Source organism: Sinocyclocheilus grahami, unplaced genomic scaffold (genome assembly GCF_001515645.1).
Source record: "Sinocyclocheilus grahami isolate Dianchi unplaced genomic scaffold, SAMN03320097.WGS_v1.1 scaffold152.1, whole genome shotgun sequence".
Lineage (NCBI taxonomy): Eukaryota > Metazoa > Chordata > Actinopteri > Cypriniformes > Cyprinidae > Sinocyclocheilus > Sinocyclocheilus grahami.
The window spans coordinates 746,213-770,504 of record NW_015505331.1 but is presented as its reverse complement, the minus strand read 5'-3'; the positions used below and the strand labels follow the sequence as shown (position 1 = coordinate 770,504).

The following is a 24,292-nucleotide window of genomic DNA, read 5'->3' as shown; positions in this document are numbered from 1 at the left end:
GACGCAGTTGCTATGCTCCAGTTCAGAGCTGCAACAGAGAGCAGGACCAACAGCATATTTATGCACTGCTGTCTGCTTGAATGTCACCTAGAACATTATTATGCTTGACTTACATGCTCAAACAACAACAAAAAAAGGAGCGAGAGAGAGAGAAGTAGTGTAGGTTTATCTGTGCATAAGTCAGACTGTAGGTGTGGTGCTTATTCATGGGAGAGATATAGCAAACATTTGCCATTGAAGGATTGTGCAACAACAATGAACCGATGAGTGACAAAAAACCTCAACAAGTGAGTAGAATATCAATCAACTTAACTAACGTCACACAGCTTAACGTGAGTCCCCAGAAACATGTCAATTATTTAAACTTTGCTTGAGCATCATTCATCTCAGTTATAATCAGACATAAGTACTGATCTATTATCATCTCAACTGGACAAAAAAAAATCACATACAAAACTCTTATACAAAAATTGATACAAACTAAAATACACCACTCATATAACACAATGCATCTTCTATTCTTTGCATGTGTAAAATCTCGACTTTAACAGGTAGCAACTTTCTTCAGATATCATCATTTGAGAAGCAGAATATGGTACAATATCAGATATTGCATACTGACATTGTATATTTAGTTGTGCATGCTTATTTCCGGCTTTTACATTTAGATTACCTTTGCCGTCATCTAATGCTCACTTAAAGTTAATCATTAAAAACTAATCAAATTAATAACACTGTTAAATGTAATCTGTACCCAAATCTCAAAATGAATTTGAATTGTTCATGCTGTAGATTATACTGTTATAATGCCTAAATCCAAAATACTGATTTTAGTTGTTATTAATTGTTAGTGTTTCTTTTTACTTTACTTAGACAAAATAGAATATAACTACCAGCTACCATTTATAAGTTATCAGCCATAACACAAAGAGAATTATCATCTTATTAGCATCATATCACTTCTTTAAAATACAATTTTTTTTTTACAGAAAATGTAAAATAACATTATTTCACTATAATAATGTTTAAATAAATATAATAATAATATAATATTTAAATAAACATGTGTGTGTACAAACACCATAAAATACTATGAAAGGTCATACTGGCAGGTGATAAAGTGTTTCAGTTTGCTACAGGGAGTTTAATAAAGCACCATCTGTATGTGGATGAACATGTTTGATAAACTGGATTTCAGTTGTAGTACTGAGTCGTAGGAAATGTTGTAAACACATTCCTATTACTAATTTTATGCCTACCCTGAATCCAACCTGGCCAGACGGACGAAAATTCAAGAACCTTTGACGATATGATGGGTGACAGGTGGCCTTTCCACACCTTTCGTTTTCTTTCTCTTTCTCTATCTTGCTCTCTCTCACACACATTTTGTTTGAACATGCAAACAATACATCATTTCAGGGTACTATCTTAGGTAAGCTCATGGGAGAAACAGAGAAGAAGGAGAGTGTTCGTTTTGACATGCTGCACTGAACTGCAGAGGGATTACAACACTCAGATTGGAGTATTGATCCACTGCAGCTGCTCTTGCATGGAGGATGAAGAGAGAGAAAGAGAGACAGACAGACAGACACAAAGCTATCTGATTTCTTGTTTTTCCACTTTACACAAAATAACTGCATGGCTGATTCTTCAACTTAAATATAATAATAATATAATATTTAAATAAACATGTGTGTGTACAAACACCATAAAATACTATGAAAGGTCATACTGGCAGGTGATAAAGTGTTTCAGTTTGCTACAGGGAGTTTAATAAAGCACCATCTGTATGTGGATGAACATGTTTGATAAACTGGATTTCAGTTGTAGTACTGAGTCGTAGGAAATGTTGTAAACACATTCCTATTACTAATTTTATGCCTACCCTGAATCCAACCTGGCCAGACGGACGAAAATTCAAGAACCTTTGACGATATGATGGGTGACAGGTGGCCTTTCCACACCTTTCGTTTTCTTTCTCTTTCTCTATCTTGCTCTCTCTCACACACATTTTGTTTGAACATGCAAACAATACATCATTTCAGGGTACTATCTTAGGTAAGCTCATGGGAGAAACAGAGAAGAAGGAGAGTGTTCGTTTTGACATGCTGCACTGAACTGCAGAGGGATTACAACACTCAGATTGGAGTATTGATCCACTGCAGCTGCTCTTGCATGGAGGATGAAGAGAGAGAAAGAGAGACAGACAGACAGACAGACACAAAGCTATCTGATTTCTTGTTTTTCCACTTTACACAAAATAACTGCATGGCTGATTCTTCAACTTATAGTACTTTTGGCCATGTGAACGAAGAAACTAAACTTTTAAACATTTTTCACACTCTCAACAGTTCCTTAAAATTGTCTAATAACAATGTTACGTGTGTATTTACATACATAAGAAGGGAATTATATAGTTTTTTTCTTAAAGTCATGAACATTTCAACCACAGCACCATCTGACATGATGAAAATGACGTGATGGAAATGACATTTTAAACATTGTTGGATGGCTGACTATTTGGTCTGGCTAAGGCTAACTTCATAGTACTTTATGCAGCCCAATTACACACAATTAAATATCTATCTATCTATCTATACACACACACACGCATTTTGTATTAAATATAATCCTATTTCATACTTTCGTTGCATAATTTTCTTTATTATGTTCTTCTCCTTTGGTAAATATGTATAATAACTTCTGGGAAAAAAATTGTTGATCATGATGGAAACTACGCCACATCTGAGAGACAGTCGTTATTGGTTATTGGTTAATATAAATGGCATTCATTTTTTTAATGTGTGTATTTTGCTCATTGTTTAGGGTATATTAGATTTAAAATGTAATAATGAATATTTTAGGGTGATTTTTATATTTCAAGACTGAAAGTCTGGGTCTGGGACAATAGTAAAACAATAAAATGCATTTATGAATACGTTGCAAAAATAAATGGTATGGCCAAAGTTCCACACTTGTGGAACTTCACATTCACAAAGAAAATGTCATAAAAAGAAAACATTTAAAATCTTTTCATTCTAGATAATAATAATAATAATAAAATCAATCCAAGGCACATAAAAGTTCCTGATACTGAAGGAACACCCATATCTAAATGGGGTTTATTTAATCTGCACTCATTCAGAATTTTTAATCATTCGTGTTTGTCCAAATCTCAGAACACCGTGAATTACTATCTACTGTCAGATCTGTTGCCACTGGAGTGCAGCCCACACAGACAGAAATACGCACTAAACACCAAGACCTCATTCTTCAGATATGCAGAAGAACTGCATCAATGGGCTGCTTATCACACACAATCAAACAACACACATCAAAGTGCTCTGATAATACAGACACACAATTGGAATCCGTAGAAGTCGTAAATATGGAAAATATAAGTAAATCACTTTCTTCAACGTAATTCTTTCATGTCCTCACACACAAACACACACGATTCTTTCAGAACCTCATTTGCAGGGCAAACACCACACACACACACACACACACACACACAGTGTGGCGTTTCCACACAGACACGCAGATTAGATCATTATGATGGTAGACTGAGAACTGTCAGACAGGTAGATAAGGAGCAAATCACACGGATGCACACACGCTTTATGACTCATGTTTCAGTGAGTTTTCATTGCTCCGGAAACACACACAGCCCCGCAGAGAAGACCTCCCACAAAGCAGACAGAGCCAGGACTACACAACAAGACCCAACAAACAAACCACACAACAGCGTCAACACAGCGCCTAAGCAACACCGGGGGACACGCTGCCTGTCATTTCAATACCTTTAAACTACTTGTTGACTTCCCTACTAATCCCAAAGAAACTTTCACTCAACATGAGAAAAAATGATTATGTAAAAAGAAATAATAACATGTTAAAGGAGCTTTAATGATCAGAATAATACTTTATTACAGAAAAAGATGTCTGAAAATGTGCAGTGTATGGCATAAATAAATAAAAAGAAATGAAATCACATCTAAGGACTGAAAAGTGAAATTACAAACATTTCATGAGACATTTAATGATTCACAACCTCTTTTCCGGGAGTGCACACACATTCTGAAGTGTAAATCCAAGAAAGCAAAACGGTATCTGACCAAGTGACAGAAAGAAAGAGAAAAATAGTGAACAACATGTATTTACAGGGATATAGTAACAGAATCTGCATGGACAGTAGAAGTTCAACAGTACACAATAATGTAAAGAGTAAAAAAAATGCTCTTCTGTCACCTAGTGGGGCTTTATTGCAACATTCACAAGCTCGCTTGAGCTAAATAACTACTGCCACACAGAGGCGGACTTGTAAATTGGCCTTGTGACGTTCATTTCCCCTTATTTAAACAAAATGATAAATACATCCTATTTGTACAGCATTTATCCAAGAAAATAAATACAGTTTGATTAGTACATTCCACGTCAGCCAAATATTCCGTTTTCTTTAGCTGAATTACCCCAATATGTATTTGATATCAGTACGAAAGTGCTAATTTAAGAAAAAATGTGTAAGTTAAATTAGCAAGAAGTATGTGTTTGTAGTTACATTTTAAAATCTGGAAATAATCAAGCAATTACTGACTATTTATCTGATTTTCACCACAAAAGGGTTGAAAATTTCACTTCTGAATCCTCGCACTGAGTGAACCTCAATAGTCCAAACAACGGAAACCCTTTATCAAGCAGAGTTTATTTCACCTCTTTTATTCAGCCTTGTCTTTCTCCTCTTGTCCTTCTTTCTGGCTGTTTGTCACGCATTTATTCCAGTACATCAGGACCTGTGCTAGTATTACCCCACTGCAACAGCAGGCCACAACATACATCTGAGTTAAGAGAGAAAGGCCTGTGTCCTACAATAAGAGAGAGATTATATATGAAAAGAGAAAAGTAAAATGTAATGGGAAATATTAACACATCTGATTAACACAGTCAAATCTTACAAATGTCTATCAAACATTTCCATTGTTACTGCCCCCCAAAAAAGTCACAGTTCATTAAACATTGACCTTTGGTGACAACATACCCCAATAACAGAGCATGTCATGACACAATGGGGTAAGCTTTTAAGAACAATTAAACAGCTTATTTACTATTTTTTGCTTTTAAAGTTTCAATGTAACAGAAGTAGAAACAGACCTATTCTTCAATGTTGTAATGTATGTCCAAGTGAAACAGAAAAATGTAGGGCAGGATACTTTGTAGTTAATTCTATACGTCGGTTGAATGATTGGAGAAGAATTATGATATTTTAATAAAAAATTACAGAGGTCAAAAAGAAAGAAAGAAATAGAAATTTATGCACAAATTATTTGAGTTTCAGACTTGGACTTTGATAAATCCAACATACAAAATCACTGCTAGGGAAAGTGATCATTTATCTAATAGTACATTGACATTTGAATAGTACAACCAACCCTGGTCTCTCTTGCATGAGTGTACTTTCTGCCCTGAATGTGTGTGATAATGTGTTTGTGTACCTACAGTACTTACTGGGGACAAATTTGTAAGCAGAAGTGAGCTAAATCTGACAAAATCTCCCATAACCTTCTTTTAAGAAATGTCCCCGTTTGTAAAAACAGCATAATCATAAAGTAAATAAGTTTTTAGTTTTTATTTGTTTGTTTTTTGGTAAAAAAGCAGAATGTTTTCTGTTAGGGTTAGGTTACAGTATTTATAACTAGCTTTATTTAAAAAAAAAAAAAACAGAAGTCTATGCAACGTCCCCCTTAAGTTAAGTAACCATGTGTGCACCTGCAGGGAACTGAAGATGCGTCCCAGAGAGCCAAGAAAGTTCAGGAAAACAGAGAGCGCAGACAACTGTCCTGTGTGTCCCCATCTGAAGTTACTTCCTGCCTGGAAAAACTAAACACAACATAAAATACAAAAAAGTATTTTTGGTTTGTTTTTGTAAAGACAACGTACAGACACACATTCTCATCTCTATACATATTTTGGTTTCAAGACTGAAAGTCTGGGTCTGGGACAATAGTAAAACAATAAAATGCATTTATGAATACGTTGCAAAAATAAATGGTATGGCCAAAGTTCCACACTTGTGGAACTTCACATTCACAAAGAAAATGTCATAAAAAGAAAACATTTAAAATCTTTTCATTCTAGATAATAATAATAATAATAAAATCAATCCAAGGCACATAAAAGTTCCTGATACTGAAGGAACACCCATATCTAAATGGGGTTTATTTAATCTGCACTCATTCAGAATTTTTAATCATTCGTGTTTGTCCAAATCTCAGAACACCGTGAATTACTATCTACTGTCAGATCTGTTGCCACTGGAGTGCAGCCCACACAGACAGAAATACGCACTAAACACCAAGACCTCATTCTTCAGATATGCAGAAGAACTGCATCAATGGGCTGCTTATCACACACAATCAAACAACACACATCAAAGTGCTCTGATAATACAGACACACAATTGGAATCCGTAGAAGTCGTAAATATGGAAAATATAAGTAAATCACTTTCTTCAACGTAATTCTTTCATGTCCTCACACACAAACACACACGATTCTTTCAGAACCTCATTTGCAGGGCAAACACCACACACACACACACACACACACACACAGTGTGGCGTTTCCACACAGACACGCAGATTAGATCATTATGATGGTAGACTGAGAACTGTCAGACAGGTAGATAAGGAGCAAATCACACGGATGCACACACGCTTTATGACTCATGTTTCAGTGAGTTTTCATTGCTCCGGAAACACACACAGCCCCGCAGAGAAGACCTCCCACAAAGCAGACAGAGCCAGGACTACACAACAAGACCCAACAAACAAACCACACAACAGCGTCAACACAGCGCCTAAGCAACACCGGGGGACACGCTGCCTGTCATTTCAATACCTTTAAACTACTTGTTGACTTCCCTACTAATCCCAAAGAAACTTTCACTCAACATGAGAAAAAATGATTATGTAAAAAGAAATAATAACATGTTAAAGGAGCTTTAATGATCAGAATAATACTTTATTACAGAAAAAGATGTCTGAAAATGTGCAGTGTATGGCATAAATAAATAAAAAGAAATGAAATCACATCTAAGGACTGAAAAGTGAAATTACAAACATTTCATGAGACATTTAATGATTCACAACCTCTTTTCCGGGAGTGCACACACATTCTGAAGTGTAAATCCAAGAAAGCAAAACGGTATCTGACCAAGTGACAGAAAGAAAGAGAAAAATAGTGAACAACATGTATTTACAGTGATATAGTAACAGAATCTGCATGGACAGTAGAAGTTCAACAGTACACAATAATGTAAAGAGTAAAAAAAATGCTCTTCTGTCACCTAGTGGGGCTTTATTGCAACATTCACAAGCTCGCTTGAGCTAAATAACTACTGCCACACAGAGGCGGACTTGTAAATTGGCCTTGTGACGTTCATTTCCCCTTATTTAAACAAAATGATAAATACATCCTATTTGTACAGCATTTATCCAAGAAAATAAATACAGTTTGATTAGTACATTCCACGTCAGCCAAATATTCCGTTTTCTTTAGCTGAATTACCCCAATATGTATTTGATATCAGTACGAAAGTGCTAATTTAAGAAAAAATGTGTAAGTTAAATTAGCAAGAAGTATGTGTTTGTAGTTACATTTTAAAATCTGGAAATAATCAAGCAATTACTGACTATTTATCTGATTTTCACCACAAAAGGGTTGAAAATTTCACTTCTGAATCCTCGCACTGAGTGAACCTCAATAGTCCAAACAACGGAAACCCTTTATCAAGCAGAGTTTATTTCACCTCTTTTATTCAGCCTTGTCTTTCTCCTCTTGTCCTTCTTTCTGGCTGTTTGTCACGCATTTATTCCAGTACATCAGGACCTGTGCTAGTATTACCCCACTGCAACAGCAGGCCACAACATACATCTGAGTTAAGAGAGAAAGGCCTGTGTCCTACAATAAGAGAGAGATTTTATATGAAAAGAGAAAAGTAAAATGTAATGGGAAATATTAACACATCTGATTAACACAGTCAAATCTTACAAATGTCTATCAAACATTTCCATTGTTACTGCCCCCCAAAAAAGTCACAGTTCATTAAACATTGACCTTTGGTGACAACATACCCCAATAACAGAGCATGTCATGACACAATGGGGTAAGCTTTTAAGAACAATTAAACAGCTTATTTACTATTTTTTGCTTTTAAAGTTTCAATGTAACAGAAGTAGAAACAGACCTATTCTTCAATGTTGTAATGTATGTCCAAGTGAAACAGAAAAATGTAGGGCAGGATACTTTGTAGTTAATTCTATACGTCGGTTGAATGATTGGAGAAGAATTATGATATTTTAATAAAAAATTACAGAGGTCAAAAAGAAAGAAAGAAATAGAAATTTATGCACAAATTATTTGAGTTTCAGACTTGGACTTTGATAAATCCAACATACAAAATCACTGCTAGGGAAAGTGATCATTTATCTAATAGTACATTGACATTTGAATAGTACAACCAACCCTGGTCTCTCTTGCATGAGTGTACTTTCTGCCCTGAATGTGTGTGATAATGTGTTTGTGTACCTACAGTACTTACTGGGGACAAATTTGTAAGCAGAAGTGAGCTAAATCTGACAAAATCTCCCATAACCTTCTTTTAAGAAATGTCCCCGTTTGTAAAAACAGCATAATCATAAAGTAAATAAGTTTTTAGTTTTTATTTGTTTGTTTTTTGGTAAAAAAGCAGAATGTTTTCTGTTAGGGTTAGGTTACAGTATTTATAACTAGCTTTATTTAAAAAAAAAAAAAACAGAAGTCTATGCAACGTCCCCCTTAAGTTAAGTAACCATGTGTGCACCTGCAGGGAACTGAAGATGCGTCCCAGAGAGCCAAGAAAGTTCAGGAAAACAGAGAGCGCAGACAACTGTCCTGTGTGTCCCCATCTGAAGTTACTTCCTGCCTGGAAAAACTAAACACAACATAAAATACAAAAAAGTATTTTTGGTTTGTTTTTGTAAAGACAACGTACAGACACACATTCTCATCTCTATACATATTTTGGGGGGGGGGGGGGGGGGGGGGGTACAAAGTCCTGACTCACCCTGCCAGCAATAACCAACAGCACATTCCACTCATACAGGGTCCAAACCACTGACACAGGAGTCAAAGGTGAGGCCAGGAGGAACATAAAGCCACAGTATACAGCAAGAAAATATAAACCTGCATGAAAAACCCCAATCAAACATTCAAATAAGAACACTTAGAAGATTATGAAAAGGACCTTTTTGTCATACAGTTTAAGCCTCTCTTTTTTCTCTTTTTCTAACCTTTTATGGGTTTCCCTCGGTAGTGCTGGACAAGCAAAGTCAGGACAGCAATCTGGATCAATGCAAACAAAATTTCCCCCCAGGCACTGCACACACATACACATACACACACACACACACACACACACACAAATTCATGACTTAGCATATTCATCTACAGTATATATAAGCTTTTAGCATTAATGCAAACACTGTTTTACCCAATGGGAAAGTTCTGAGTGTAGCAGAAAGCTGCATGTGTAGAGATGGCCAACAGCTCCAGAAAAATCGAGGTCAGACACAGTCCATTAGAACTTCCAGACCAAAGAACTTTCCAGATCTGAGGGAGTGGAGCTGTGGGAAGAAGTAGATTCACACATACTATGAAACACAGTCTCACAAGATATAAAACAGAGAAAATGTAAAGTAATAGCTTAAACTTGGGAGGATATGAAATATGATGTAAAATAGACTACTTACCAATAACAATTCCCACCAAAATCAATATTCCCATAGTCTTACGTAAAACAATCTTCAGACAGGGTACTAGAGAACAATACAGAATAAATAGTAAAGAAATATTCTGTTATGTCGGCAAGTGCACTGGATAATAACAGTCAGTTGTGACTAACATTAAACATCAATGCAACCAGTCATCTGTGTGGTAAATGTAATGTGTTAAATCAATGTTAAATGCTAACAGTAAAAGTTTACCCATTGTAAAATTAAATAGTTTTGGAGGCAATACATTCGCTGATATTCTCATACGTTTATTCGAGATAAAGCTGTCTCTCACCGTGCATAAAGTTGAAGTAGAAGAAAAACTGGTCATAGCATTTTTCTGGCATGAAGAAAGTTAGTAAAAATTCTTTCAAAGGACGCATTGTTCCTTCATCAGACGTGTCCATAGTTCATGTAACGTTATTCCTGTCGCTGGTCGTGCTATCGTGGACCTAGGCAAATCTTCAGCACGGAAAATAATGTCAGTTACATTTATTGCTTGACACCATTAAAGAACCATTCACATGATTAAATTAACTAGCCATCCGAAATTAAATACGTGACTTTTGGTGGTCTTTTTTCCTTACGTATAAGCAAAACTTTTTTGAATGTTTTAAAGACCTGTCATAACATGTCTTATTTTGTCAAGTCCACCAAAACTGTCTCTAGTTGGACAGCAAAGCAAGCCTCACCAATGATGTTGAAGTTTTAGAGGGGCGTCTCTGGGTTTAGTCCTTTACAGTCTATGGTTTAGTCACTGCTGCAACAGCTGTCTCATGATGTTTTCACCGCTGCCGAAATGAGAGCCCCATTTTTCCTGAAAGTGTTTAACTAACTGCAATCAACGCCTTTTCTGTTTTCACAAATTAGACGTTTTTGTATTTACGCAAATAACGCACATTTTTTGGCATCAGTATGCCGAAAAAAGTGGGAAATATTTTCCTACAGGGGGCGCTCGAGGCTCATTCAGCCATTTATCTTTTTTTTATATATATACAGTTCGAATAGTTGATCTTTCAGATGGATTTCTTTGACTGTGATTCTGTCATTTTTGTCATTATATTTTATTCAATTTGAGAGTATTAAATTGATTAGATGCATTTTAAATGCAGTATAAAACAGTGAAATAATATGCATTTAAAATAAGAATGAATGATACTTTAAAAAAACAATTGGTATTAAATGTATTTGATACATTCTGTAAAAAAAATACATGACTGGTCCATGGTAAGAGGTCATGTTACCCTACGGTGGCTCCTTTACATTATTTTCAGTTTTTCACCATACTATAATTACAGCTATATTAGCAAAAGTTTCTATTTATTCCCCTAAACACTCAGTGAAGCATTATTTTACCTAAAATGTTAAACTCATATTTCAGTATGTTTCAATTTATCAGTAAAAGTACACTGTCTGTGGATTTCACATGTGCATGTTTGGCTTGTGTTGCCTATCATATGAACCTCTTAAGTTGTACAAATACAACATTCATTATTGGGTGTAAGCATATTAACCATTGGAGAGCAAGCAATAGAATATGAAAATTAATAAAGTCTCTTTCCAACCAACTTTGCTCTGTAGTTCAACCTGTGCTGTTATTGGACCATTTTTCACAACCATGGGGAGAACTCAAGACACAAAGAAGTACATTCAGAGTCTTCAAAAAGTAATGATAGTTTCATCCAGCTTATATATCGAAAAAGAGGAAGCAAAAAGAAGTATACGTCTTAAAAAGAGACAGTTTAGACAGTTCTAAAAAATAACAGTTACCAACCATTCATGCTTTGCACAGACACAAGATACACTTTCGCATGTTCACAAGACTATTTTGCTTAAATAGAAAGTGCATTTAGAATTGTTTTTACTTTCTAAACAGGCAACAACACAAAGTTAATTTTGAGGGGAAACTGAGTGCTAATCTGATTTGTGTGAATTGTGACCCCAATGGAAACATTTCATTTGACAAACACATTTTTTGTCCAAGGCTTGGCTGATAGGGTGTGTCAGTCGGAATGTTTTAGTATGCTGGGATTAGGGGTTATAGGCAGACAGGAAAAGCCTTTAAAGGAGACGTGTTCTTGCAGTGTTTCCATAAACCATGACTGCACCTCTCCTCAAACATAAACTCCGCTGAACATCAAAAACTAATTCATACTGTGTGACAAACAGAATCTGTTTACTATCACTCATTGCAAATTTGTTTAACTCCTTTAATGGAAATCTTAACACAAAAACATGGGAACTTTCTTGAATTAAATAAAACAGGTTTACCACAGCAGAATCATTATATGTTAATAAATAAATAGGCTGGACAGCAATGTCCTCTTTTATACTGGCAAAGGAAATAGCAAATCGTTTTTTAGATAAAGCTATTTGCTTTGCAGTGTCACCGTCATGGTTTTTTTCTCTTACTACAGAGACAGTCCAAAGTCCCGCGGTACATTTTCTTTATAGCACCCTGTGCAAACATAATTTAGTGAAGTGAATACAACACACACACACACCTCTCCACAGTTCATTTATTTTGTGTCAGATCTGACACATGCTGCAACTGAATGATTAAAAATGTACTGTTTACGAGTGTTATGGCAACCAGAGTGACAGATCCCTACAAAAATGAAATTTAATGCATAGAAACATAAATTTGTATATATGGGTTATAAGCTGTAGTTTTTAATGCTTGATGATGGTTATTTTAATTTAAAAGTCTTGTTTTGTTTATTAAAATAGCCTGTGTGAATTCCAGAGACTTCTGGGTTAAAAGGTTTATATGTACAAACAGTTGAAAAGGTTAACACTGTACATCACAAACACCTAAGAAACAAGAGTTAAGAAAACAATTACATTTTATATTGTATGGTTTAGATATAGATTCTCTGGACAGGGTGTGTTTAGAGGAACTGGATTCTATGGGCTGGTCTTATCTTAACTCAATAATAAATGACTAGCAGTGCTTATATAAACCTCTGCACTCTGGCAGACAGACAACTTCAGGCTGTGTGTGAGACTCAGAGACGATAACCAAACTTGTTGTCAAGTTCTTTTTATCTTGGAGCTTTTTACATAAAATAGTGTAGAGATTACAGCTGTTCCCTGACTTCAGGATTATAATACCCATCTTGCAGCATGTGTACGGGAAAATGTGCGCTTTGCGTCGGGACAGGTCTGTACCCGTTGGCAGTCATATCCATAATATGTAATATTATTCTGTTTTTTCCTGGCTGGGATGTAAAGTACGCACAGAATGGACAAATTACTGAGGAGGTCAAATACATGGGAGGACTGATTGGAGGGGGGATTCTGGTAAGTCTGGTTTTGTTTAATTGCAATGTTGAACTATATAAAAATTATAATTTTATTTAGGCATCATAGCGAGTAGCCAATATGATGATTCTAGGTTTAGTTTGGGCTTCACAGTAAATGTACAAAACACATTTATTGTGTGTTAGAGTCAATCAAAACTCTATCAAAATGACAAAGTGATGAAAATCTAAAATAATTCTCTCTCGCTCTCCTCCAGGTGCTGATTCCAGCGTTTCACATTCACCTGACTGGAAAGCAGGGTTGTTGTGCTAATCGCTGTGGGGTGAGTTTGCACTTTATTTTTAGTCTGAAGTTTATAAATATCCTTTAGAAATTCAGTTATGAAGAGGATTGTCCACAGGACCTTTACAAGCCCAGGAAAAGTGATGCATTTGTCACCTTTACTGTTTAGGGATAAAAATAAAAAAAAGCTTCCATTTTCAGAGAGTTCAGAAATGGAAGCGCAAGTGCAGAGATTTTACTTTAAGCAAACTGAAAAAAAATCAAATGTATGTGCATGCTCAAAAGTTGACAAATGACAACACAAACAAAAGAAGATTATAAACAAAACGACTGATTGACAAATGAAAAATAGGTGTTAAGACAAAAAAAGGACAGGAAATAGCAATGAACCCCAAATACCTTCTAAAGTAAAGTAACGTTACAAAGAGCAAGAAAATCATAACTGAACACACACAAGCCTTATATAACTTGCTTGACCAGTGTCTGTGCTATGAGCGGGCTCAGAGGGGCCTGGCCCGGCCCGGCCATTTCAGTCCCACGTTACCGATATGTGTTTCTAGATCTGTTGTGAGATCAATATTGTGTTGACAAATATTTTGTAAAGATGCATAAGGAAGAACTTTTGTAGTGGACTGAATCTTCTCTTAACACAAAGACAAATAAATGTATTTAGAATGTAACTGAGTACATGTGATGTGAAGAACATGTCATGTGCCTGTTAGCGTGAAGCACAGACTTGTCTGAAAATACACAGGGTTCCTCTGTTTTCAAAAAATCTATAGCGTCTGACATGTGGCTTGAAAAATGTGCCCTCATTGCAAATATTTGCAGTTTGTGACTTGTAAGAACCTAAACAGTTGTACAGGAATCACTGGATGACAACCTCACTGAATGGTGACAGAATTGTAGGAGTTAATTTTTCGGCCATGTTGTTGTTGTGTGATTGGGAAATTGTTCTTAAGATGTCTTCAAAATGAACATGTGGAAAATTTAGACACAATAATTCATAAAGATTGCATGACTGAATTAATTTCTTGTATATTTGTATTACGTTTATAAATTAAATCATTCTGATGAAGGATTTTCTATTTCAGATGTTCCTGTCCATTTTATTTGCAGCAGTGGGTGTAGTTGGTGCCCTTTATAGTTTCGTAGTGGCGCTGATGGGTCTAATCAATGGGCCATACTGTAAATATTACCTTCTTGTTTGGGGGACTCCCTTCAAAGACAAGTAAGAGACACACCATAGCATTCTCATGGTTATTATCACCCTGTTGGACATATGACAGGATTTCCGCGGGTCCTTAAGTCTTAAATTTAGTTGTATCAAATTTAAGGCCATAAAAACTCTTAAAGGGGTCATATGATGCTGCTAAAAAGGACATTATTTTGTATATTCGGTGTAATGAAATGTGTTTATGCAGTTTAAGGTTAAAAAAACACATTATTTTCGGTTGCCTCTGTGGAACCTGCAAAGCGAAAGGGGTGAGACACTAGTTGAAAAACAAGGAGAGTGGTGAATGAGGCATACAAGGAGAGTTCTAATACGTCAGTGTAAACATTTTTTTTGAAAAATACTCCAAAACATGTTAAAAACAACCTACCAAGCCATAATACGAACACTGCAGCAATTTCACAGTAACATTAATAGTGAGGACCTCTGAGGTCATTTTCACTATACATAAATGAGATGCAAATTTAGTACTAAATAAAATTCTGATGGGTAAATTCTTAACTTTTTACCTACAAGAGGTATGTGTCTTTCTCCTTATACTATCTCTGTCGTTATCGACTGAGTAAAGTGAATGACCAACTATATGTAAAACAAAGAGTTAATTGATTACAGACTGATTTTAATGTTTGTCCTTGTCCTCCTAATGACTGACTCAGGTACGCCATTTCAATAAAAACACACCAGAAAATACCAGAACAATCAATAAATGAGAAACAAAGTATGCTGTTATCATTTAGTCATTTTAAAGATAACGTGTAGAAACTGTAACTGTTTGCATACCTATGTCATCCTTGCCACAGTGCATGTACTCAGCAAAGAGAGAGCGACAGAGCTCGTATGCTCCAAAGAAACAGAAATATCCAGGCACCTCACGGGCAACTGTAGTGGTTAAACCCTGGAAGAACCCTGCAGGACCATCATTATGCATAATGGACTTGATCACTGACCAAACTGTGCTGAAAAACACAGACATACGTAAGGAGAAAGGAGGTAACTCATATCATGAGTAACACTAGCACTTAAAAGTAAATAAAAATGTGCGCAGTATCCACAGAAAGGATGGCTCAAGCTTTACTTCTGACTGTGGGCGATCTTGCCAGATGTGGCCATCTCATGCATAGCTTGCAGTCGGCACTTCACCAGCTCAGTGGGACATAAGACCAGAGAGGAGAAAACTGAGGCCACGGAGCCTGCGCACGCTTTCTGCATGTCACTGAACAGAAATAAACAATCACACACATTGAAAATAAGCGTTAATATAAGCAAAAATTAATGAAATTGTGATAATGATATGTATATACACATTACTGTGCCAAAAGTTTATGGTATGACTTTTTTTTTTAAAGAAATTAATACAAGGATACAAATTAATACAGATCAAATCAACAAATACACAAAGTTATCAAAAGTGATAAAGTGATTTATAATGTTACAAAAGATTTAAAAAATAAATGCTGTTCTTTTGAACTTTCTATTCATTCACTTTCAAAATGTATCGCAGTTTCCACAAAAATATTATGTGACACTGAAGACTGGAGTAATGGTTTCTGAAATTTCAGCTTTGCCATCACAAGAATAAATTACATTTTAAAATATATTCAAATAGAAAAGAGTTATTTTAAATTGTAATAATATTTCACATTATTTCTGGTTTTACTGTATAATAATCAAATAAATGCATTCTCTATGATCTGATCAGAGAGAGAGAAAAAAAAAAGGAAAAAAAAAACGGTTTACCCCCAAATAAGTTTTGCAATATACACATTAAGGAAAAGTTATTCAAAAATGTCTACAAAATAAGTTTTTAACATTTAAACTAATATCTGAAGTCATTTTGGAAAAATAATCATGTGAACATGTACATCCTAATGGAATAACTTTATTAGATTTATTATTAGAATTATTTAATTTCAATTCAAGAAAAACATAAGGCTACTTTAGAAGCAAAACCCTTCTGTCATGCATTTGTTTTGGAGCTTCCAGAAAATACTAGATACTATTCAAACAGTAGAGCATGGTGCTAGAAACTCCAAGGTCATGGCTTTGATTTCCAGGGAATGCATGAATGCATAAATTGTATACCTTTAATGCAATGTAAGTCGCTTTGAATAAAACCACCTGCCAAAATGCATAAATGTAAATGTACTATTCATAATACAAACTGAACTTGCCTGAGCACAGCCCCTTTCTCCTGACCAGAGACGAAGCGAACCACCTCTTGGCAAAAGCCATAGCACATGAAGAGCACAGAGTTCTCCGCAATGTTGGCCATGAGGGCCGGTGTGGTACCTTGATACAGCCCTCGAAGGCCCACCTGTCTGTATGTAGACACAAAGCAGTGCACAAAGCCTCTGTATAAAGTGGGGAATGTCTGCATTTTCACCTTAGCCGTGTCCAAAGGTTGACCACTAAGTACACAAGCTGTGCCCCCTAAAGAGGAAAGAGAAGTGGGAGAACAGAGAGTGATGAGCTTTTTCTCTTGTTAATGAAACAAATGGAATGTAGGAGTGAAATCATTCCCCTTCAATCATCATTATACACATATATGTGTCTGTGTGTTGCCCTTTCTTTAGTTACAAACTTTAATTGGCTTGTATTTTGGTATAATAACTTGGATATGGTTTGAAATAACAATAAAATAAAGTTCCAATAAAAATGTGTTTTAAGGGTTATGAAGCAATGATCTACAACTAATCCACAAACAGTATCACACACTACAAACGTCCTCACTCATCTATCAGTACGATCTAAGCCAGACAGAATAGGTCTGTCTGTCTCTGTCTCTGTCTGTGTCTGTGTGTGGGACTGCTGAGACAATGGGTCCGGACTGTGAAACCACAGGGGTAAGCAAAAACACACCGCTCAAAGGTCAGATAAGAACTGACAAAAGAAAGGATTTAATACAGATGGTGCTGAAATAAAGTGTATCCCACTCTATCATCATAGGGCCCAGGATAATGTTCCCGATAGTCCCCCAGAACGGCCCTGATGTTAGGTGAAGTTACCTATAGCCCCGGCAGAGAGGTCTATTATTGCCTGAACCACAGGATGTGGTGCCATGGTGAAATATGCCAAGCGCTCCAACAAAACCCTAAATCAAAGATCTGTGCAAAAGATGAGACAGAGAAAAGAAAATCAGTATACTTAAAACTTTGTTCATCATTGTAAGTTTATTTAGTTTTTTTAGAAAGTAAACCCCTACGTAATCCCAAACTTACAAAAAAATCATGCTTACCAAACCACAGACGGTCCTTAACACTCAGAATTTGAAGTATTGAAGTATAACTATAACGTTTGAAGTATAACTAATACGTTGTACATAACTGTGTAAAGTTACATAAGCAGACAGCATGGAGCTGAATCTCAAGTTTCATGTAGTAACAAAGTTCGCCGACTGGAGAAAGTCACAAGTCACAGATGTTGTTTTGAAAAACTCACACAAAGCCATGCTCTTCAACCACAGCGATTATTTTCGGTAGAAACGCCTTTCTGATGCAACAATTGTTTTTGCCATTATGTGGTTGTCTTTTATGTGATGCAAAATAAAGTAGCACCAAAAACTGCTGGTTACAGACGGACGTGTTTTTGCATCACCTGAACTGAACACTGAATAGCGAGACTGAACAGCTAAAAAAGTAACTGTGACAATTTAGATTTCTCAATAAGCATTCACCAAGCATGCTTACCTTTTTTTCACGAAAACGCTTACAACGAAAATATGTAGCGAGATTGTTTGGTTCATGCTGGATCCTTACTGAACTGCAACCTTTGCGAACAGATGAGTCATGACCTCTCGAAAGGGATCCGTATGTAAAGCCCCGTTCGGGATGTAGCGATGTCTGGTTCGTGAACGAATCGTTCAAATGAGTCGGATCTTTTCAATGAATCGCTTGAACAATTCCCAAACGATTCGGTCACGAAATGACCTAAATCAGTCCGATCAGTTCTCGATGAACCGTGGATGAAGCTAATGTTCGCCGCGGGGCCCCCTCAAGCGCGGGGCCCGGTGCGACCGCACCAGTTGCACCCCCCTAAGGACGGCCTTGTGCATACTAGCATAGTGCTCTTACTGCTTTTACCCTTGCTGCGTCTCAATGTGCCTACTTATACCACGCCCTTAAAGTATGTACTCTTTTGGTGAAGAAGAAGTCCACACGTTTGAGTGTGTAGTAGAAGAGTAGGCAAGCTTTGGGACATACTATCACATCACACAACTGCGTCTTTAACGGACGCTCTGTCGCATAGATACAGGCACCCTGTCACTGTAAACTGGCCTGTCAATCATCTTGTCACTGGTAACATCCTCCACATTGCATTTCATTTAACTTCCTACCATATTGGAGAGAAAAGAAGTAGCACAGTGATCTGCCAGTCGTGGGTCTTTCATGCCCAGAACTCTGCTCATATTTTATGCATAATGATGCATTTAAAAGTTAACGACCAAACGGATGTTTATAAAAGTTTACATTGCTGTTGCAGATGAAATATAACACAGATAACATTAAATAAATATTTTTTACCAGGTTAAATGTTGAATATTAATAACTCAAACCCATTTTTCTAAGCCTCTCTACCTGCCGGTCGCGCACATCCGCCATGTTTGTAGTTTTAACGCGTTTTATTCGGGTTTGTAGTTCTGGACAGAATCCTTCACCAAAGCGCAATGGATTGTGGGCAATATTAGCCATTAGAGTGTGCACAGGATCCACACTTCAAAAATCGACCTGAAATAGAAGACCATCCGGGGACTTTTGGCATACTCTTTTCAACATACTATGCTTTGGGACACACTTATTCTATTCTCACATACTATTTAGGATGGATAGTATGAACATTGAGAGGCAGGGCGTCTTTCCATGGCAAACATAAGCTGTGTCTCATTTAGAAGGCTGCATACGTCATCGAGGCTGTCTCATTTCAGAAAAGCAAGTAGAGAAGAGTAGGCAAGCTTTGGGACATACTATCACATCACACAACTGTGTCTTTAACGGACGCTCTGTCGCATAGATACAGGCACCCTGTCACTGTAAACTGGCCTGTCAATCATCTTGTCACAGTTTACATCCTCCACATTGCATTTCATTTAACTTCCTACCATATTGGAGAGAAAAGAAGTAGCACAGTGATCTGCCAGTCGTGGGTCTTTCATGCCCAGAACTCTGCTCATATTTTATGCATAATGATGCATTTAAAAGTTAACGACCAAACGGATGTTTATAAAAGTTTACATTGCTGTTGCAGATGAAATATAACACAGATAACATTAAATAAATATTTTTTACCAGGTTAAATGTTGAATATTAATAACTCAAACCCATTTTTCTAAGCCTCTCTACCTGCCGGTCGCGCACATCCGCCATGTTTGTAGTTTTAACGCCTGTCCTACGAAGGCCGTCTGGTTTAATTCTAGGTTGAGGACACTTCGTTTATGCATCCTACAGAGGATGCGACCTCCAGAGGGTGCAGCCTTCTAAATGAGACACAGCTATAATAGTAACGGTAGTATGCTAAGTTATACAGTTACGAATTCAGATTCGTTATGAATCAAGATTCGATGACTGAACTGAAGTATATGAAATTGACTGATGGTGCAAAATAAAAGCTGGTTTTAATAAACGCTCACATCCAATTACAGTGAACGCCTTATTAATAAAGCAATAAAACGTAAAAACGCATTATGGAAACGTTGTAAAGCAGGTAAAATGCCACGCCATGATGTCAAGGTTCACGTGATGATGTAATTACGTCGTGTCGTAAAAGATTAAATGAATCATTTTTTGAAACAGTTCTTAGAGACGAACTGTTCTGAAGCCGGGATGGAGCTTGACAGCGGTAGCGGCAGACCCCTCCCCTGGACAAGTTTATGAACGGTTCCCTTTTCCTGTTGCAATCCGATTTAATTATCCTAAAGCAATGTATGTGATACAGACAGATTAAAACTGATAAAATCGCTGAATGTTTAATCACTGGTAAAAAGTGACAAATGAGACGTAAGTTCCCTTTAGTCGATGCAGAAAGGCGCCCGGAACTTTTATACGTCTCAGGCGCCAGCCGGACAGTTGATTGTGCTGCGCATGGAAACGTGCATGGACTACATTGAGGTCTTCTGAGAGGGGCAATCATGTACAGAAGATTGTTAATGAATATTAATCAGGTTCGAAATAGATGCATTCATACGCACAATACACGATTAACTTTACCTTCCACAAAATGTAAAGAGAGGGAGAGTTTCGGCCCTGTTACCTGCTAAGTTACAGATCTAAGAACCTGACAGGGTGACAGCTCTGATGAGATTGAGTTATGTTTATGTCAGTTAAAGTCTCAACCTGGAATTTAAAGATCTCAAATGGCAGAATAAAGTACCACTTGATTAACCTGCAGAATGTTCCATTTGCGTGTTGATTATGTGTTTGCAATGTATATTAAATATACCTTCCAGCCCGTATGTTAATTATTTTAAAATGTTTAACAGAAATTATCCAAATTCGGATGTTTTTGTTTTAAATTATGAATTTGATCTTTTATCTAATTTCTTTATTTTAGGGCCCCATGCACAGCAAGGCCATTAGGAACCAGTAGCATCTATTTTAGTGAAAATAAAGAGAGCTCCACATCCCTGTCAGAAGACAAAGGAAAGACACCAGAAGAGAATGAGGTGAATGCAGAGGTTAACACTGATGGGCAGAGGAACACAGAAATGAATGAGGGCACTGACATTTCAAATGCAACATTGACATCACAGTTAGAGACCGAACCAGAGGTTAAACCTGAGTGCAGCAAACAGCTTGAAAAGACAAAAAGTGGGAAGGAGAGTCTTTTGGAGCTACTTGGGGCAATGAAGGTGGAGGTCACAACCGTACGTAAAATAAGACCCTCAAAGACTCCAAGAATGAGTGAGAGGCCCGACCAAGAGCTCGTGGAAAGCACACACAGCATGTTCCAGCGTGCCGCAGCTGAGGGTTCACAACAGCAGTGAGTTATACATACATACAAGCATAATTAATTCACAAAGTGGTAATGCTGACACTGAAATGCCTACGATAACAGCAATTCCATACATGTTTACACTGAGAGCTAAATCACAATATTCAGATTAAGGAATTAAGAATATTATGATATAATTTTGATTTCTGACTAGCAAACAGTGCATCCATTCTGAAGTGAAAGTAGCAACATTTTTCTGTACTTTAGTGGGACCTTGAATCCAGCGCTGGTTGCTGCGGTCTCTGCTGCCGCATCCACCCTGCCGAACAGACATCAGGCAGAGTTAGAGCTCCTTAAGCAGCTGAGGAAACATGAAGCCATACCTGACACCCAGAGGAGAGGAGAGCAGACTTAGGGTAGGGCTCATTTCAGATGTTGTGTGTATTAAAGTTGGCATGAAACTGAAATCCATTTCCTAAACGCTTCTTATTAAACATATTGTAAACAATACATCTATGTGTAGGTTACATTTTAAAAAATAAACTTGAGCTTGATATTTTTAATCAGAATGTCAAAGTTTGATCTTCCATTGAAACACCAGACTTCTGTTGATGTGTGCCTGACTTCTCCATTCATTTAGTCTGCTTAAACCCCACCCCTTTTATAACAATCGACTACGACTCGCATTCATATCTGCCACCGTTCAGTCAACAACCGATGGATAAAGTCCGAGACCTGCTTTGTGATTTTAATTAGGGATGCACGATATATCGGCCACCATATCGGTATCGGCCCATATCGGCTCATTTTTTCTGTTATCGGTATCGGCCTGATAAGAAAATTTGGCCGATATCTTAAAGCCGATAAATAATGCATTATTTCCTTCAGAGACACTTCAGATGCGCGCTGTTCGTTTGCAGCCTTTTGTGCAATTGTACATTGTAATATTGTGTTTATTTGATGTATATCTGATTTATCTCATATAGAATGCGTTTGGTTAAGTTAAAAGAGCGCTTCAGTTTAACGGTGATCATCTTTAGCTCAGCACACGCAGCTCAAACAGCAGTGCACAACATTAATAACTATGATTGGGAATGTCGTGTATTCTAATGAGAACATTATTATAATAAAACGTTGTGAATTCTTTGGGTTTAGTTGCCGTGTTTCAGCGCGTTGTTATGGGAAGAGCGCATCCACAACAGGATCACACATTCTGACTATAGCATGCAATAACTGCGTCATTTTGTACATATATAAGTTGTAATATTATGTTTATGTTGTATTAATATTAATCTCAGGATGCATTTCCTTGAGTTAAATAAGCTGCCAGCAAAACGCTTCAGTTTACCGTGTTCATTCAGCTCTTCAGCTTCAGCACGCGCAGCTCATCGGCTGCTATTTAAAACAGTGGTATTCATTTGTTACTTTTTCAAAATCATTGATATATTATTAATAACGACAACCACTTGTATTTTTCTCTTATTATTTTCATCAACAATATGGTTTAGTAATTAAAATCATTATTGTCCGTGCAGAGGCTATTCCGTTTTATTGATCTATGGCGCATTCATTTTGATTCTTTACACGTGTAATGATGTCCAGTGACTTGTTTGCATTATTTATGCATAATTTTATTTATTTGTAAGGCTTTTTTATGACTAAATTTGGTAATGGGAGAGTAAAAATATTTTTAAAACGTACACCATTCAAACTAGGCTGCTTATGTTGAAGTGTTTGGGATGTGGCTTTTAATGATGAGACCTTTTTTGTAATCAGGCTCTCAAAAAGTATATAACAATTTGGATATAGATTTATCGGCCAACATATCGGTTATCGGCTTTCAAAAATAAAGAATAATCAGTTATCGGTATCGGCCAAAATTTTCATATCGGTGCATCCCTAATTTTAATTGCATAAAAATGCATGTTGTAAAAGTGATGTTTTATTAGTGAATACAAATATGGACCTTCCTGTGTAAATGTGTAAATAAAGTGTAACATTAGTGCATGTGTTAGAACAATTATGTGGTATCATCTCAAAACTTTCAGACACATAATTGCCGATATGAAAGTCGGAAAGAGGCCGAATGGCAGATCAAACGTCAGACCTACCAGTCAGATTAGTTTTGACGATGACGGAAAGGGATATACTCAAGACAGAGGCATTACCAGTGAACTTGATGGAGTCCGTAGAAGGTAAAAAAAAAAAAACGTCCCTGAAATGTCCTTTTTTTTAAATACAAAACATTTTTCCACTAACCTTGGTTATTTTTTTTCTAAAGGAAGAGTCCTTTCACTAGTAAGAGGTTGAACCTCTTTGCTGCAGGTGCTGAGCAAGACACATTGTCAGATTTGGGTAAGGAGAAGTTCTGTTTTATGGCATTAACACCTTGCAGCTGGCACATTTGAGTATGTCCCTGTGAAACAGAGTGTTACTTAGCCTGTCCTGTTCGCTGCTCTGAATTTCAGGCCCTACTCTTTGGGACATTGATCTAGCTAATCAAATTGTCCAGGCAACAAATCAGATACCTCGAAATGGCTTTGAGGAGATGATCCAGTGGACCAAAGAGGACAAACTTTGGCAATATCCAATCAACAATGAGGCTGGTGAGTTCCACTGTAAGAATAGGTTGCATCCATCTTTCTGTTTTTAATTCTGTACCTTTTCTTAATCTTGTCTTCTGGCACATCATGCAACTTTTTTAGGCCTAGAGGAGGAGGCGAGTGTGCCCTTCCACGAGCACGTGTTCCTGGAGAAGCACCTAGATGAATCGTTCCCCC

At 36.8% G+C, this 24,292-nt stretch overlaps 2 protein-coding genes, 1 long non-coding RNA gene and 1 pseudogene across 5 annotated transcripts; 1 reads left to right on the top strand and 3 right to left on the bottom strand.

The window, feature by feature from the left end:
• Positions 1-3,959: 3,959 nt before the first annotated feature.
• Positions 3,960-5,903, bottom strand: LOC107592397 (uncharacterized). The gene is made up of 3 exons (XR_001609973.1): positions 5,767-5,903; positions 4,714-4,865; positions 3,960-4,113 (listed from the first exon to the last, which is right to left on the bottom strand). It is a non-coding gene; the product is annotated as an uncharacterized lncRNA (long non-coding RNA).
• Positions 5,904-7,052: 1,149 nt separating this feature from the next.
• Positions 7,053-10,646, bottom strand: LOC107592396 (mannose-P-dolichol utilization defect 1 protein-like). 3 transcript variants are annotated; one of them, XM_016281898.1, is made up of 9 exons: positions 10,501-10,646; positions 10,104-10,270; positions 9,788-9,853; positions 9,529-9,661; positions 9,329-9,414; positions 9,103-9,221; positions 8,860-8,970; positions 7,807-7,958; positions 7,053-7,206 (listed from the first exon to the last, which is right to left on the bottom strand). In XM_016281898.1, exons 2-8 carry the CDS (start codon positions 10,213-10,215, stop codon positions 7,812-7,814), a joined length of 774 nt encoding a protein of 257 aa, XP_016137384.1. In that variant the 5' UTR covers positions 10,216-10,270; positions 10,501-10,646; the 3' UTR covers positions 7,053-7,206; positions 7,807-7,811. The 3 variants fall into 3 exon arrangements, with proteins under 3 accessions (XP_016137384.1, XP_016137383.1, XP_016137382.1); XM_016281897.1 differs by lacking the exon at positions 10,501-10,646 and adding an exon at positions 10,396-10,489; XM_016281896.1 differs by lacking the exon at positions 10,501-10,646 and having other exon boundaries at positions 10,104-10,489.
• A 4,684-nt stretch (positions 10,647-15,330) lies between these two features.
• On the bottom strand, positions 15,331-18,645 carry LOC107592363 (mitochondrial ornithine transporter 1-like). The gene is made up of 5 exons (XM_016281864.1): positions 18,275-18,645; positions 17,594-17,679; positions 16,760-17,018; positions 15,664-15,801; positions 15,331-15,544 (listed from the first exon to the last, which is right to left on the bottom strand). Exons 1-5 carry the CDS (start codon positions 18,328-18,330, stop codon positions 15,331-15,333), a joined length of 753 nt encoding a protein of 250 aa, XP_016137350.1. The 5' UTR covers positions 18,331-18,645.
• A 1,977-nt stretch (positions 18,646-20,622) lies between these two features.
• Positions 20,623-24,292, top strand: part of LOC107592293 (28S ribosomal protein S31, mitochondrial-like) — a 5,622-nt pseudogene continuing 1,952 nt past the window's right edge.

Coding starts and splice junctions, on each gene's coding strand:
- LOC107592396 (XM_016281898.1), bottom strand. CDS start 10,215: ATGGACACGTCTGATGAAGGAACAATGCGTCCTTTGAAAGAATTTTTA. Junction 9,854..10,103: donor CTACTTCAACTTTATGCACG/GTGAGAGACAGC, acceptor ATTGTTCTCTAG/TACCCTGTCTGAAGATTGTT. Junction 8,971..9,102: donor TGTTGGTTATTGCTGGCAGG/GTGAGTCAGGAC, acceptor TGTTGTGTTTAG/TTTTTCCAGGCAGGAAGTAA.
- LOC107592363 (XM_016281864.1), bottom strand. CDS start 18,330: ATGAACCAAACAATCTCGCTACATATTTTCGTTGTAAGCGTTTTCGTG. Junction 17,680..18,274: donor AGCGTTTTCGTGAAAAAAAG/GTAAGCATGCTT, acceptor TCTTTGATTTAG/GGTTTTGTTGGAGCGCTTGG. Junction 17,019..17,593: donor CCTCTCTGCCGGGGCTATAG/GTAACTTCACCT, acceptor TTTCCTCTTTAG/GGGGCACAGCTTGTGTACTT.